A 16,460-nucleotide genomic window follows, 5' to 3' on the forward strand; every position below is an offset into this window, starting at 1 on the left:
CAAATTAACAAGATTCACTGACTTTTCGTTCTGAATCGCTTTCCGATGTGCGAATCGAGATCATACATTACAATCGAGTGATGTCATTTCCGAACGTTCATAAACGTGAAACTTGGTGATCACCGATACACTTTTGTGAGAATCGCAACAAATCAAGAAGATTCACTCACATTTCGAACAGAACAGCTTTCCGACGTGCGATCCGAGATCATAAGTTACAATCGAGTTATGTCATTTCCGAACGTTCATAAACGTGAAAATTGGTGATCACCGATACAATTTTGTGTGAATCGATACAATTTAACAGATTCGAACAGAACAGCTTTCCGACGTGCGATTTGAGATCATAACATACACAATCGAGTGATGTCGTTTCCGAACGTTCATAAACATGAAAATTTGTGATAACTGATACACTTTTGTGTGAATCGATACAATTTAACAACATTCACTGGCATTTCGTTCTGAATCGCTTTCCGACGTGTAATGATCTCGAATCGCACGTCGGAAAACGATGCTGGTCGAAATGTCAGTGAATGTTGTTAAATTGTATCGATTCACACAAAAGTGTATCAGTGATCACCAATTTTCATGTTTATGAACGTTCGGAAACGACATCACTCGATTGTAAGGTATGATCTCGAATCGCACGTCGGAAAGCTGTTCAGTTCGAAATGTCAGTGAATCTGTTTAATTTGTGTCGATTCACACAAAAGTGTATCGGTGATCACCAATTTTCATGCTTATGAACGTTCGAAAACGACATCACTCGATTGTAAGGTATGATCTCGATTCGCACATCGGAAAGCGATTCAGAACGAAATGTCTGTGAATCTGGTTAATTTGTTTCGATTCACACAAAAGTATATCGGTGATCTCCAATTTTCACGTTTATGAACGTTCGGAAACGACATCACTCGATTGTAATGTTTGATCTCGATTTGCACATCGGAAAGCGATTCAGAACGAAATGTCAGTGAATCTTGTCAATTTGTGTCGATTCACACAAAAGTGTATTGGTGATCACCAATGTTCATGCTTATGAACGTTCGGAAACGACATCACTCGATTGTAAGGTATGATCTCGAATCGCACGTCGGAAAGCTGTTCAGTTCGAAATGTCAGTGAATCTTGTTAATTTTTATCGATTCACACAAAAGTGTATCGGTGATCATCAAATTTTCACGTTTTTGATGGTTCGGAAACGACATCACTCGATTGTAAGGTGTGATCGCGATTCGCACATCGGAAACCGATTCTGTTCGAATTGTCAGTGAATCTTGATAATTTGTAACAATTCTCACAAAAGTTTATTTGTGATCACCAATTTTCATATTTCTGAACGTTCAGAAACGACATCGTTCAAATGTCAGTTCCGGTCTCGAATCGCATTTCGGATTGCGATTCTGATAGAAATGTCGGAAAAAATTGTTAATTTGTAACGATTAACACAAAAGATTATCGCTGATTACCTATTTTCGTGTTTATGAAATATTGGAAACGTTCACCGATAAACGTCACATATCACTAATTTTACAGACATTTAGTATCGTAATCCGAAGGGCCATTTGAGATCTGAACTGACAATCGAGCGATGAAAACGTTTCCGAACGTTCATAAACATGAAGATTGGTAATCACCAATAAAATTTTTGTTCAATTCATGATAAATTAACAATATTCGATGACATTTCGATTCGAGATCATAAATTACAATCGAGTGATGCCGTTTCCGAACGTTCATAAACATGAAAATTGGTGATCACCGATACACTTTTGTGTGAATCGACACAAATTAACAAGATTCACTGACATTTCGTTCTGAATCGCTTTCCGATGTGCAAATCGCGATCACACCTTACAATCGAGTGATGTCGTTTCCGAACCATCATAAACATGAAAATTGGTGATCACCGATACACTTTTGTGTGAATCGACACAAATTAACAAGATTCACTGACATTTCGTTCTGAATCGCTTTCCGATGTGCGAATCGCGATCACACCTTACAATCGAGTGATGTCGTTTCCGAACGTTCATAAACATGAAAATTGGTGATCACTGATACACTTTTGTGTGAATCGATACAATTTAACAACATTCACTGACATTTCGACCAGCATCGTTTTCCGACGTGCGATTCGAGATCATTACACGTCGGAAAGCGATTCAGAACGAAATGTCAGTGAATGTTGTTAAATTGTATCGATTCACACAAAAGTGTATCAGTGATCACCAATTTTCATGTTTATGAACGTTCGGAAACGACATCACTCGATTGTGTATGTTATGATCTCAAATCGCACGTCGGAAAGCTGTTCTGTTCGAATCTGTTAAATTGTATCGATTCACACAAAATTGTATCGGTGATCACCAATTTTCACGTTTATGAACGTTCGGAAATGACATAACTCGATTGTAAGTTATGATCTCGAATCGCACTTCGGAAAGCTGCTCTTTTCGAAATGTCAGTGAATGTCGTTAAATTGTATCGATTCACACAAAAGTGTATCGGTGATCTCCAATTTTTACGTTTATGATGGTTCGTAAACGACATCACTCGATTGTAAGTTATGATCTCGATCCGCACATCGGAAAGCGATTCAGAACGAAATGTCTGTGAATCTTTTTAATTTCTATCGATTCACACAAAAGTGAATCAGTGATCACCAATTTTCATGTTTATGCACGGTCGGAAACGACATGACTCGATTGTAAGTTATGATCTCGGATCGCACGTCGAAAAGCTGTTCTGTTCGAAATGTCAGTGAATGTGTTAAATTCTATCGATTCACACAAAATTGTATCGGTGATCTCCAATTTTCACGTTTATGAACGTTCGGAAACGATATCACTCGATTGTAAGGTATGATCTCGGATCGCACGTCGGAAAGCTGTTCTGTTCGAAATGTCAGTGAATCTTCTTGATTTGTTGCGATTCTCACAAAAGTGTATCGGTGATCACCAAGTTTCACGTTTATGAACGTTCGGAAATGACATCACTCGATTGTAAGGTATGATCTCGATTCGCACATCGGAAAGCGATTCAGAAAGAAATGTCAGTGAATGTCGTTAAATTGTATCGATTCACACAAAAGTGTATCGGTGATCATCAAATTTTCACGTTTTTGATGGTTCGGAAACGACATCACTCGATTGTAAGGTGTGATCGCGATTCGCACATCGGAAACCGATTCTGTTCGAATTGCCAGTGAATCTTGATAATTTGTAACGATTCTCACAAAAGTTTATTTGTGATCACCAATTTTCATATTTTTGAACGTTCAGAAACGACATCGTTCGCATGTCAGTTCCAGTCTCGAATCGCATTTCGGATTGCGATTCTGATAGAAATGTCGGAAAAAATTGATAATTTGTAACGATTAACACAAAAGATTATCGCTGATTACCTATTTTCGTGTTTATGAAAGATTGGAAACGTTCACCGATAAACGTCACATATCACTAATTTTACAGACATTTAGTATCGCAATCCGAAGGGCCATTTGAGAACTGAACTGACAATCGAGCGATGAAAACGTTTCCGAACGTTCATAAACATAAAGATTGGTGATCACCAATAAAATTTCTGTTCAATTCATGACAAATTAACAATATTCAATGACATTTCGATTCGAGATCATAAATTACAATCGAGTGATGTCGTTTCCGAACGTTCATAAACATGAAAATTGGTGATCACCGATACACTTTTGTGTGAATCGACTCAAATTAACAAGATTCACTGACATTTCGTTCTGAATCGCTTTCCGATGTGCAAATCGAGATCATACATTACAATCGAGTGATGTCGTTTCCGAACGTTCATAAACATGAAAATTGGTGATCACCGATACACTTTTGTATGAATCGATAGAAATTAACAAGATTCACTGACATTTCGTTCTGAATCGCTTTCTGATGTGCAAATCGAGATCATACCTTACGATTTGCGGAACATTCATCGAATACAATTCGTCGAATGACAATTCGTCGAATACTTTTCATCGAATGGAAAATTCGTCGAATGGAAAATTCGTCGAATGGAAAATTCGTCGAATGGAATATTCGTCGAATGGAAAATTCGTCGAAAGGAAAATTCATCGAATGGACAATTCATCGAATGGAAAATTCATGGACTGGAAAATTAATTGAATGCAAAATTGATCGATTAAAGGAGTATTAAAAAGTTCATCACAGGATAATCAAAATGTCTGGAATAAGTTTGAAAATATCGTCGTACTATTGGTTCAATAAATATTTTTAAGACTGCTAGACGAAGCTGTTCCGAGGTTCGGTCATTTTTTAAGAATAATAAAAGTTTCGCATTAGACTCTGATGAAAAACCTGAAAAAGGAAAGTGACGATTATTACTTTAAAATTTTGATAGTCATTCTGGCGGGGCTCCGCCCCCCGAACCCCCCGCTGGGGGCTCCGCCCCCCGCCCCCCACGGGGGGCTTCGCCCCCTGCGACCCCCATCGCCCGCATTCAAACCCTTTCCGTGTTATTAGCACAAAAACATGGGATCGGTGTAAGTGTTTCATGGTTCGATTTCGTTTTTTTTCGACGAGTACAATCTTTGGTTACAAAACGTTCCCGCCCCAAAACGTTCTTGCCTAAACGTACTGCTAGCACGTTGAAACCCCACAGTGCATCTCTATAGAGCACACCCCTACCGTACCGTATCCGTATCCGTATCCCCTAAATCGTAGTGTCTGCATTTGTTTGGATCAAGTGATATTTTCATTTGTATTTCAGTCTATTTAATTATCATACATTTTTCATATGATGAACTTTTAGTTCAACGAGTTTTCCTATCGAAGATTTTCCATTCCACGATTTAAATTCGGTCAATCGTATATGTCGAATAGTTCTTCGATGAATAGTATTGGTTAATTGTCCTCAAACGCATCACTGATATTGTAAGCTACAGTTATGTAAATCACTTAAAACGAATAATTTGCAAAATGTTTTGATCCTTTCAACAAAACCACAATATCAATTTTTTTCCATTTTGCCAAGACCGCATATAATTAATCCACGGTTATTCCGGATGCCAAAGAACGTGATCGTTCCCGAATACGCATGCCAAATGCTTAAGTTCGGGCGACTTTTGCATCTGAATATCGATTTAGAGACTTAAAGCACATCTACCTTAGTACATTACCGCTACTCTATTATAAAACAACAATTTATTCTCATACAATTTTTTCAGGAAGGAGTAGTTACTCATACTAGAATTGAAGAGCTAGAGGTTCATCGCTGCACATTTTCTACAGTACTATATGGAAAGCAGACTACTCTATGCAGAGATTGTGTTTCCTACACTCTAGAAAAGTTGAATGCATAAGGAAAACAAGCGTGTGCAATAGTGCGGCAATTCACGACTTTTGGCATCGAGTGCCCATTTATATATGACGGTGGCTATCTTAAAGTAGTTCAAGGGATTCTGTCAAAAATAATAAAATGCCGCTTGAGTTCATAAAGAGTGAAAAGGATAAAGATAGACTATTGTTAAATGGTTTTCTGTATCATCGTGATAAAAAACATGAAACAAACGGAAACATTTATTGGCGATGCATTGACTATGGAGAAAAGCATTGTCGTGGACGAGTCATCACCAACGCTGACAATGTTGTTAAAGAGGGTGTCCACAATCACGGCGGTAATGCAGCTTTTGTGATGAAAGAAAAAATCGTCCAGTCCCTCAAAGATCGCGCAAAATCGACAACGGAAAGTAATCACGAGATTGTTTCCCGTGCTGCTTCGGAAATTCCCGACAGCGTTGTGGTGGAAATGCCTTCGACTAGTTCACTAAAAAAAATGTTACGGAACAATCGTTCCAATGAAAATCATCTCCCAAACCCGCCAAGTCGCGAAAGTTTGATACTACCTCCTCAATATAGAGAAACTGAAAAAAAAGAAAATTTCCTGATTTGGGATAAAGGAGCCGTCGAAGATCGAATAATTATTTTCGGAACAGAAGAAAATCTGGACTTGTTGGCCACAGCTGAACATTGGTTTGCCGATGGTACTTTTGATGCGTGTCCTACATTGTTCTCACAATTATACACAATCCACGCAAGAATCGAAGACCGCATCATTCCATTGATTTTCGTACTGCTGTCTGGGAAATCAACATCATTTTATTGTGAGATGCTGCGAGCTATAAAAAATGCCAAGCCCAATTTGGAACCATCAACGATCCTTATTGATATGGAACTAGCTGCTGCTCGAGCATTCAAAGACGTTTTTCCAGATATTACAGTTAGATTCTGTAATTTCCATTTCAACCAAGCATTGTACAGAAAAATATCAGCTCATAATATGAAGATTCGCTATGACACTGACGAAGAGTTTGCACAAAAAATAAAACATTTTGCTGCGCTGGCTTTTGTTCCTGCTGACGATGTGGAAAATTTGTTCGACCGGCTTGTTGAAGAGGTGTTTCCTAATCCAGATGTTGATCTGGATAATTTCATTTTTTCGTTTGAAGAACAGTATATCGGTCGCATCGATCGCAGAGGAAACCGTAGATCCGGAAAGATAGCGATCAAATATTGGAACCAGTATGATGCCTGTGAGGCGGATCTTCCACGGACAAATAATAATATTGAGGGATGGCATCGAGGATTCAATGAAATTGTTAAAAGAAAAAATCCTTCCATATGGCATCTGATCGGAAGTTTGAAAATTGAACAATCAAAAAACGAGATGGTTGTTTCTCAAATTCGGAATGCCATATCAGGAGCTCCGGTTTCTAAAAAATATAAAAACCACAACGAAAAGCTGTTGAAAATTGTGGAAAAATATAACCAACCATTATTTAGAGACAAGTTGAAATATTTGAGAGCCATCGCCAATCACTTGTCATTCTAAATTTGACAATCTAGCAGAACGACGGAAATTTCATACTGGATGTCATATTTTTTTGGATTTATCTAATTAAAAATACCGAAGAAAAATATAATTTTTTCAATTTCAAGTATGATCATAACGAGTAATAATTAATATAACGAGTATAATTTACAATCCAAATAACGGGAAAAAGTCCAAATAAATATCCCAATCTATATTTTATCGACAACTCGATCAAGAAAATACATTACCCAACAAAGACAAAACAGAAGAATAAAAAAAGAATTGAAAAAGACAAACTAAAGTATTTTGTTCACAAACTCATCGAAAAAGATATTTCGTTCATTTGATATAAATTATAGTTTCACGATATTACAGAATTCAAATAAAGTTCTAACAAAGTTAACGAAGAACTCAAAAAAACCAGAAAAAAAAAAAATTTTCAAAATCACACGATCTAAGAAACAAGAAATATTGAAAAAAAAAATTTGTTTAATTTAAAAAAAATTTTTTAAATTAAAAAAAAAAGAAAAAAAAATGAAAAAAAAATTAAAAAAAATAAAAAAAAAATTAAAAAAATAAAAAAAAATAAAGAAAAAATAAAAAAAAAAGAAAAAAAAATAAAAAAAATAAAAAAAAAATAAATGGAGCCAGAAACCACCACGTCCACGTCGTTGGCTCTGGGTAGTTCTAAGAGTGGTACATTGAGTGAGCAGTCTGAAAAAAATTATGAATTAAAAAAAAAATTATTTTTCCGCTAAGATATAGTCATTTTCGTTATCGCTCGACAAATTTTCCATTTGATGACTTTTGCATTCGGTGAATTGTCCATTCGACGAATTTTCCATTCGATGAGTTTTCCATTCGACAAATTTTCCATTCGACGAATTTTCCATTCGACGAATTTTTCATTCGACGAATTTTCCATTCGACGAATTTTCCATTCGACGAATTTTCCATTCAACGAATTTTCCATTCGACGAATTTTCCATTCGATGAATTGTCCATTCGACGAATTTTCCATTCGATGAATTTTCCATTCGATGAATAGTATTCGACGAATTGTCATTCGATGAAAAGTATTCGGTGAATTGTCCGCGAACGCACTCGATTGTAATGTATGATCTCGATTCGCACATCGGAAAGCGATTCAGAACGAAATGTCAGTGAATCTTGTCAATTTGTGTCGATTCACACAAAAGTGTATCGGTGATCACCAATTTTCATGTTTATGAACGTTAGGAAACGACATCACTCGATTGTAAGGTATGATCTCGAATCGCACGTCGGAAAGCTGTTCAGTTCGAAATGTCAGTGAATCTTGTTAATTTTTATCGATTCACACAAAAGTGTATCTGTGATCACCAATTTTCACGTTTATGATGGTTCGGAAACGACATCACTCGATTGTAATATTTGATCTCGATTTGCACATCGGAAAGCGATTCAGAACGAAATGTCAGTGAATCTTGTTAATTTGTGTCGATTCACACAAAAGTGTATCGGTGATCACCAATTTTCATGTTTATGATGGTTCGGAAACGACATCACTCGATTGTAAGGTGTGATCGCGATTCGCACATCGGAAAGCGATTCAGAACGAAATGTCAGTGAATCTTGTTAATTTGTGTCGATTCACACGAAAGTGTATCGGTGATCACCAATTTTCATGTTTATGATGGTTCGGAAACGACATCACTCGATTGTAAGGTGTGATCGCGATTCGCACATCGGAAATCGATTCAGAACGAAATGTCTGTGAATCTGGTTAATTTGTGTCGATTCACACAAAAGTATATCGGTGATCTGCAATTTTCACGTTTATGAACGTTCGGAAACGACATCACTCGATTGTAATGTATGATCTCGATTCGCACATCGGAAAGCGATTCAGAACGAAATGTCAGTGAATCTTGTCAATTTGTGTCGATTCACACAAAAGTGTATCGGTGATCACCAATTTTCATGTTTATGATGGTTCGGAAACGACATCACTCGATTGTAAGGTGTGATCGCGATTCGCACATCGGAAATCGATTCAGAACGAAATGTCTGTGAATCTGGTTAATTTGTGTCGATTCACACAAAAGTATATCGGTGATCTGCAATTTTCACGTTTATGAACGTTCGGAAACGACATCACTCGATTGTAATGTATGATCTCGATTCGCACATCGGAAAGCGATTCAGAACGAAATGTCAGTGAATCTTGTCAATTTGTGTCGATTCACACAAAAGTGTATCGGTGATCACCAATTTTCATGTTTATGATGGTTCGGAAACGACATCACTCGATTGTAAGGTGTGATCGCGATTCGCACATCGGAAATCGATTCAGAACGAAATGTCTGTGAATCTGGTTAATTTGTGTCGATTCACACAAAAGTATATCGGTGATCTGCAATTTTCACGTTTATGAACGTTCGGAAACGACATCACTCGATTGTAATGTATGATCTCGATTCGCACATCGGAAAGCGATTCAGAACGAAATGTCAGTGAATCTTGTCAATTTGTGTCGATTCACACGAAAGTGTATCGGTGATCACCAATTTTCATGTTTATGAACGTTAGGAAACGACATCACTCGATTGTAAGGTATGATCTCGAATCGCACGTCGGAAAGCTGTTCAGTTCGAAATGTCAGTGAATCTTGTTAATTTTTATCGATTCACACAAAAGTGTATCTGTGATCACCAATTTTCACGTTTATGATGGTTCGGAAACGACATCATTCGATTGTAATATTTGATCTCGATTTGCACATCGGAAAGCGATTCAGAACGAAATGTCAGTGAATCTTGTTAATTTGTGTCGATTCACACAAAAGTGTATCGGTGATCACCAATTTTCATGTTTATGATGGTTCGGCAACGACATCACTCGATTGTAAGGTGTGATCGCGATTCGCACATCGGAAAGCGATTCAGAACGAAATGTCAGTGAATCTTGTCAATTTGTGTCGATTCACACAAAAGTGTATCGGTGATCACCAATTTTCATGTTTATGAACGTTAGGAAACGACATCACTCGATTGTAAGGTATGATCTCGAATCGCACGTCGGAAAGCTGTTCAGTTCGAAATGTCAGTGAATCTTGTTAATTTTTATCGATTCACACAAAAGTGTATCTGTGATCACCAATTTTCACGTTTATGATGGTTCGGAAACGACATCATTCGATTGTAATATTTGATCTCGATTTGCACATCGGAAAGCGATTCAGAACGAAATGTCAGTGAATCTTGTTAATTTGTGTCGATTCACACAAAAGTGTATCGGTGATCACCAATTTTCATGTTTATGATGGTTCGGCAACGACATCACTCGATTGTAAGGTGTGATCGCGATTCGCACATCGGAAAGCGATTCAGAACGAAATGTCTGTGAATCTGGTTAATTTGTGTCGATTCACACAAAAGTATATCGGTGATCACCAATTTTCATGTTTATGAACGTTAGGAAACGACATCACTCGATTGTAAGGTATGATCTCGAATCGCACGTCGGAAAGCTGTTCAGTTCGAAATGTCAGTGAATCTTGTTAATTTTTATCGATTCACACAAAAGTGTATCGGGGATCACCAATTTTCACGTTTATGATGGTTCGGAAACGACATCACTCGATTGTAAGTGATGATCTCGATTCGCACATCGGAAAGCGATTCAGAACGAAATGTCGGTGAATCTTGTTAATTTCTATCGATTCACACAAAAGTGAATCCGTGATCACCAATTTTCATGATTATGCACGTTCGGAAACGACATCACTCGATTGTAAGTTATGGTCTCGGATCGCACGTCGAAAAGCTGTTCTGTTCGAATGTGTTAAATTGTATCGATTCACACAAAATTGTATCGGTGATCACCAATTTTCACGTTTATGAACGTTCGGAAATGACATAACTCGATTGTAACTTATGATCTCGGATCGCACGTCGGAAAGCTGTTCTGTTCGAAATGTGAGTGAATCTTCTTGATTTGTTGCGATTCTCACAAAATTGTATCGGTGATCTCCAATTTTCACGTTTATGAACGTTCGGAAACGACATCACTCGATTGTAAGTTATGATCTCGAATCGCACGTCGGAAAGCTGTTCAGTTCGAAATGTCAGTGAATCTCGTTAATTTTTATCGATTCACACAAAAGTGTATCGGTGATCATCAAATTTTCACGTTTTTGATGGTTCGGAAACGACATCACTCGATTGTAAGGTGTGATCGCGATTCGCACATCGGAAACCGATTCTGTTCGAATTGTCAGTGAATCTTGATAATTTGTAACAATTCTCACAAAAGTTTATTTGTGATCACCAATGTTCATATTTCTGAACATTCAGAAACGACATCGTTCAAATGTCAGTTCCGGTCTCGAATCGCATTTCGGATTGCGATTCTGATAGAAATGTCGGAAAAAATTGTTAATTTGTAACGATTAACACAAAAGATTATCGCTGATTACCTATTTTCGTGTTTATGAAAGATTGGAATCGTTCACCGATAAACGTCACATATCACTAATTTTACAGACATTTAGTATCGTAATCCGAAGGGCCATTTGAGATCTGAACTGACAATCGAGCGATGAAAACGTTTCCGAACGTTCATAAACATGAAGATTGGTAATCACCAATAAAATTTTTGTTCAATTCATGATAAATTAACAATATTCGATGACATTTCGATTCGAGATCATAAATTACAATCGAGTGATGCCGTTTCCGAACGTTCATAAACATGAAAATTGGTGATCACCGATACACTTTTGTGTGAATCGACACAAATTAACAAGATTCACTGACATTTCGTTCTGAATCGCTTTCCGATGTGCAAATCGGGTTCATACATTACAATCGAGTGATGTCGTTTCCGAACGTTCATAAACGTGAAAATTGGAGATCACCGATATACTTTTGTGTGAATCGACACAAATTAACCAGATTCACAGACATTTCGTTCTGAATCGCTTTCCGATGTGCGAATCGCGATCACACCTTACAATCGAGTGATGTCGTTTCCGAACCATCATAAACATGAAAATTGGTGATCACCGATACACTTTTGTGTGAATCGACACAAATTAACAAGATTCACTGACATTTCGTTCTGAATCGCTTTCCGATGTGCAAATCGAGATCAAACATTACAATCGAGTGATGTCGTTTCCGAACCATCATAAACGTGAAAATTGGTGATCACCGATACACTTTTGTGTGAATCGGTAAAAATTAACAAGATTCACTGACATTTCGTTCTGAATCGCTTTCCGATGTGCAAATCGAGACCAAATATTACAATCGAGTGATGTCGTTTCCGAACCATCATAAACGTGAAAATTGGTGATCACAGATACACTTTTGTGTGAATCGATAAAAATTAACAAGATTCACTGACATTTCGAACAGAACAGCTTTCCGACGTGCGATTCGAGATTATACCTTACAATCGAGTGATGTCGTTTCCTAACGTTCATAAACATGAAAATTGGTGATCACCGATACACTTTTGTGTGAATCGACACAAATTGACAAGATTCACTGACATTTCGTTCTGAATCGCTTTCCGATGTGCAAATCGAGACCAAATATTACAATCGAGTGATGTCGTTTCCGAACCATCATAAACATGAAAATTGGTGATCACCGATACACTTTTGTGTGAATCGACACAAATTAACAAGATTCACTGACATTTCGTTCTGAATCGCTTTCCGATGTGCGAATCGCGATCACACCTTACAATCGAGTGATGTCGTTTCCGAACCATCATAAACATGAAAATTGGTGATCACCGATACACTTTTGTGTGAATCGACACAAATTAACAAGAATTACTGACATTTCGTTCTGAATCGCTTTCCGTTGTGCAAATCGAGATCAAACATTACAATCGAGTGATGTCGTTTCCGAACCATCATAAACGTGAAAATTGGTGATCACCGATATACTTTTGTGTGAATCGATAAAAATTAACAAGATTCACTGACATTTCGATCTGAACAGCTTTCCGACGTGCGATTCGAGATCATACCTTACAATCGAGTGATGTCGTTTCCTAACGTTCATAAACATGAAAATTGGTGATCACCGATACACTTTTGTGGGAATCGACACAAATTGACAAGATTCACTGACATTTCGTTCTGAATCGCTTTCCGATGTGCGAATCGAGATCATACATTACAATCGAGTGATGTCGTTTCCGAACGTTCATAAACGTGAAAATTGCAGATCACCGATATACTTTTGTGTGAATCGACACAAATTAACCAGATTCACAGACATTTCGTTCTGAATCGCTTTCCGATGTGCGAATCGCGATCACACCTTACAATCGAGTGATGTCGTTTCCGAACCATCATAAACATGAAAATTGGTGATCACCGATACACTTTTGTGTGAATCGACACAAATTAACAAGATTCACTGACATTTCGTTCTGAATCGCTTTCCGATGTGCGAATCGCGATCACACCTTACAATCGAGTGATGTCGTTTCCGAACCATCATAAACATGAAAATTGGTGATCACCGATACACTTTTGTGTGAATCGACACAAATTAACAAGATTCACTGACATTTCGTTCTGAATCGCTTTCCGATGAGCAAATCGAGATCAAATATTACAATCGAGTGATGTCGTTTCCGAACCATCATAAACGTGAAAATTGGTGATCACAGATACACTTTTGTGTGAATCGACACAAATTGACAAGATTCACTGACATTTCGTTCTGAATCGCTTTCCGCTGTGCGAATAGAGATCACACCTTACAATCGAGTGATGTCGTTTCCGAACCATCATAAACATGAAAATTGGTGATCACCGATACACTTTTGTGTGAATCGACACAAATTAACAAGATTCACAGACATTTCGTTCTGAATCGCTTTCCGATGTGCGAATCGCGATCACCACTTACAATCGAGTGATGTCGTTTCCGAACCATCATAAACATGAAAATTGGTGATCACCGATACACTTTTTTGTGAATCGACACAAATTAACAAGATTCACTGACATTCCGTTCTGAATCGCTTTCCGATGTGCAAATCGAGATCAAATATTACAATCGAGTGATGTCGATTCCGAACCATCATAAACGTGAAAATTGGTGATCACAGATACACTTTTGTGTGAATCGATAAAAATTAACAAGATTCACTGACATTTCGAACTGAACAGCTTTCCGACGTGCGATTCGAGATCATACCTTACAATCGAGTGATGTCGTTTCCTAACGTTCATAAACATAAAAATTGGTGATCACCGATACACTTTTGTGTGAATCGACACAAATTAACAAGATTCGCTGACATTTCGTTCTGAATCGCTTTCCGATGTGCGAATCGCGATCACACCTTACAATCGAGTGATGTCGTTTCCGAACGTTCATAAACATGAAAATTGGTGATCACTGATACACTTTTGTGTGAATCGATACAATTTAACAACATTCACTGACATTTCGACCAGCATCGTTTTCCGACGTGCGATTCGAGATCATTACACGTCGGAAAGCGATTAAGAACGAAATGTCAGTGAATGTTGTTAAATTGTATCGATTCACACAAAAGTGTATCAGTGATCACCAATTTTCATGTTTATGAACGTTCGGAAACGACATCACTCGATTGTGTATGTTATGATCTCAAATCGCACGTCGGAAAGCTGTTCTGTTCGAATCTGTTAAATTGTATCGATTCACACAAAATTGTATCGGTGATCACCAATTTTCACGTTTATGAACGTTCGGAAATGACATAACTCGATTGTAAGTTATGATCTCGAATCGCACTTCGGAAAGCTGCTCTTTTCGAAATGTCAGTGAATGTCGTTAAATTGTATCGATTCACACAAAAGTGTATCGGTGATCTCCAATTTTTACGTTTATGATGGTTCGTAAACGACATCACTCGATTGTAAGTTATGATCTCGATCCGCACATCGGAAAGCGATTCAGAACGAAATGTCTGTGAATCTTTTTAATTTCTATCGATTCACACAAAAGTGAATCGGTGATCACCAATTTTCATGTTTATGCACGGTCGGAAACGACATGACTCGATTGTAAGTTATGATCTCGGATCGCACGTCGAAAAGCTGTTCTGTTCGAAATGTCAGTGAATGTGTTAAATTCTATCGATTCACACAAAATTGTATCGGTGATCTCCAATTTTCACGTTTATGAACGTTCGGAAACGATATCACTCGATTGTAAGGTATGATCTCGGATCGCACGTCGGAAAGCTGTTCTGTTCGAAATGTCAGTGAATCTTCTTGATTTGTTGCGATTCTCACAAAAGTGTATCGGTGATCACCAAGTTTCACGTTTATGAACGTTCGGAAATGACATCACTCGATTGTAAGGTATGATCTCGATTCGCACATCGGAAAGCGATTCAGAAAGAAATGTCAGTGAATGTCGTTAAATTGTATCGATTCACACAAAAGTGTATCGGTGATCATCAAATTTTCACGTTTTTGATGGTTCGGAAACGACATCACTCGATTGTAAGGTGTGATCGCGATTCGCACATCGGAAACCGATTCTGTTCGAATTGCCAGTGAATCTTGATAATTTGTAACGATTCTCACAAAAGTTTATTTGTGATCACCAATTTTCATATTTTTGAACGTTCAGAAACGACATCGTTCGAATGTCAGTTCCAGTCTCGAATCGCATTTCGGATTGCGATTCTGATAGAAATGTCGGAAAAAATTGTTAATTTGTAACGATTAACACAAAAGATTATCGCTGATTACCTATTTTCGTGTTTATGAAAGATTGGAAACGTTCACCGATAAACGTCACATATCACTAATTTTACAGACATTTAGTATCGCAATCCGAAGGGCCATTTGAGAACTGAACTGACAATCGAGCGATGAAAACGTTTCCGAACGTTCATAAACATAAAGATTGGTGATCACCAATAAAATTTCTGTTCAATTCATGACAAATTAACAATATTCAATGACATTTCGATTCGAGATCATAAATTACAATCGAGTGATGTCGTTTCCGAACGTTCATAAACATGAAAATTGGTGATCACCGATACACTTTTGTGTGAATCGACTCAAATTAACAAGATTCACTGACATTTCGTTCTGAATCGCTTTCCGATGTGCAAATCGAGATCATACATTACAATCGAGTGATGTCGTTTCCGAACGTTCATAAACATGAAAATTGGTGATCACCGATACACTTTTGTATGAATCGATAGAAATTAACAAGATTCACTGACATTTCGTTCTGAATCGCTTTCTGATGTGCAAATCGAGATCATACCTTACAATCGAGTGATGTCGTTTCCGAACGTTCATAAACGTGAAAATTGGTGATCACCGATACACTTTTGTGAGAATCGCAACAAATCAAGAAGATTCACTGACATTTCGAACAGAACAGCTTTCCGACGTGCGATCCGAGATCATAACTTACAATCGAGTTATGTCATTTCCGAACGTTCATAAACGTGAAAATTAGTGATTACCGATACACTTTTGTGTGAATCGATACAATTTAACACATTCACTGACATTTCGAACAGAACAGCTTTTCGACGTGCGATCCGAGATCATAACTTACAAT

General features: G+C 37.6%; 1 protein-coding gene across 1 annotated transcript; it reads left to right on the forward strand.

Moving 5' to 3' along the window:
• The first annotated feature begins 5,466 nt into the window (after positions 1-5,466).
• On the forward strand, positions 5,467-6,550 carry LOC122412695 (uncharacterized). The gene is made up of 2 exons (XM_043422432.1): positions 5,467-6,267; positions 6,497-6,550. Exons 1-2 carry the CDS (start codon positions 5,467-5,469, stop codon positions 6,548-6,550), a joined length of 855 nt encoding a protein of 284 aa, XP_043278367.1.
• The last annotated feature ends 9,910 nt before the right edge of the window (positions 6,551-16,460 follow it).

This window comes from Venturia canescens, chromosome 6, assembly GCF_019457755.1.
Source record: "Venturia canescens isolate UGA chromosome 6, ASM1945775v1, whole genome shotgun sequence".
Lineage (NCBI taxonomy): Eukaryota > Metazoa > Arthropoda > Insecta > Hymenoptera > Ichneumonidae > Venturia > Venturia canescens.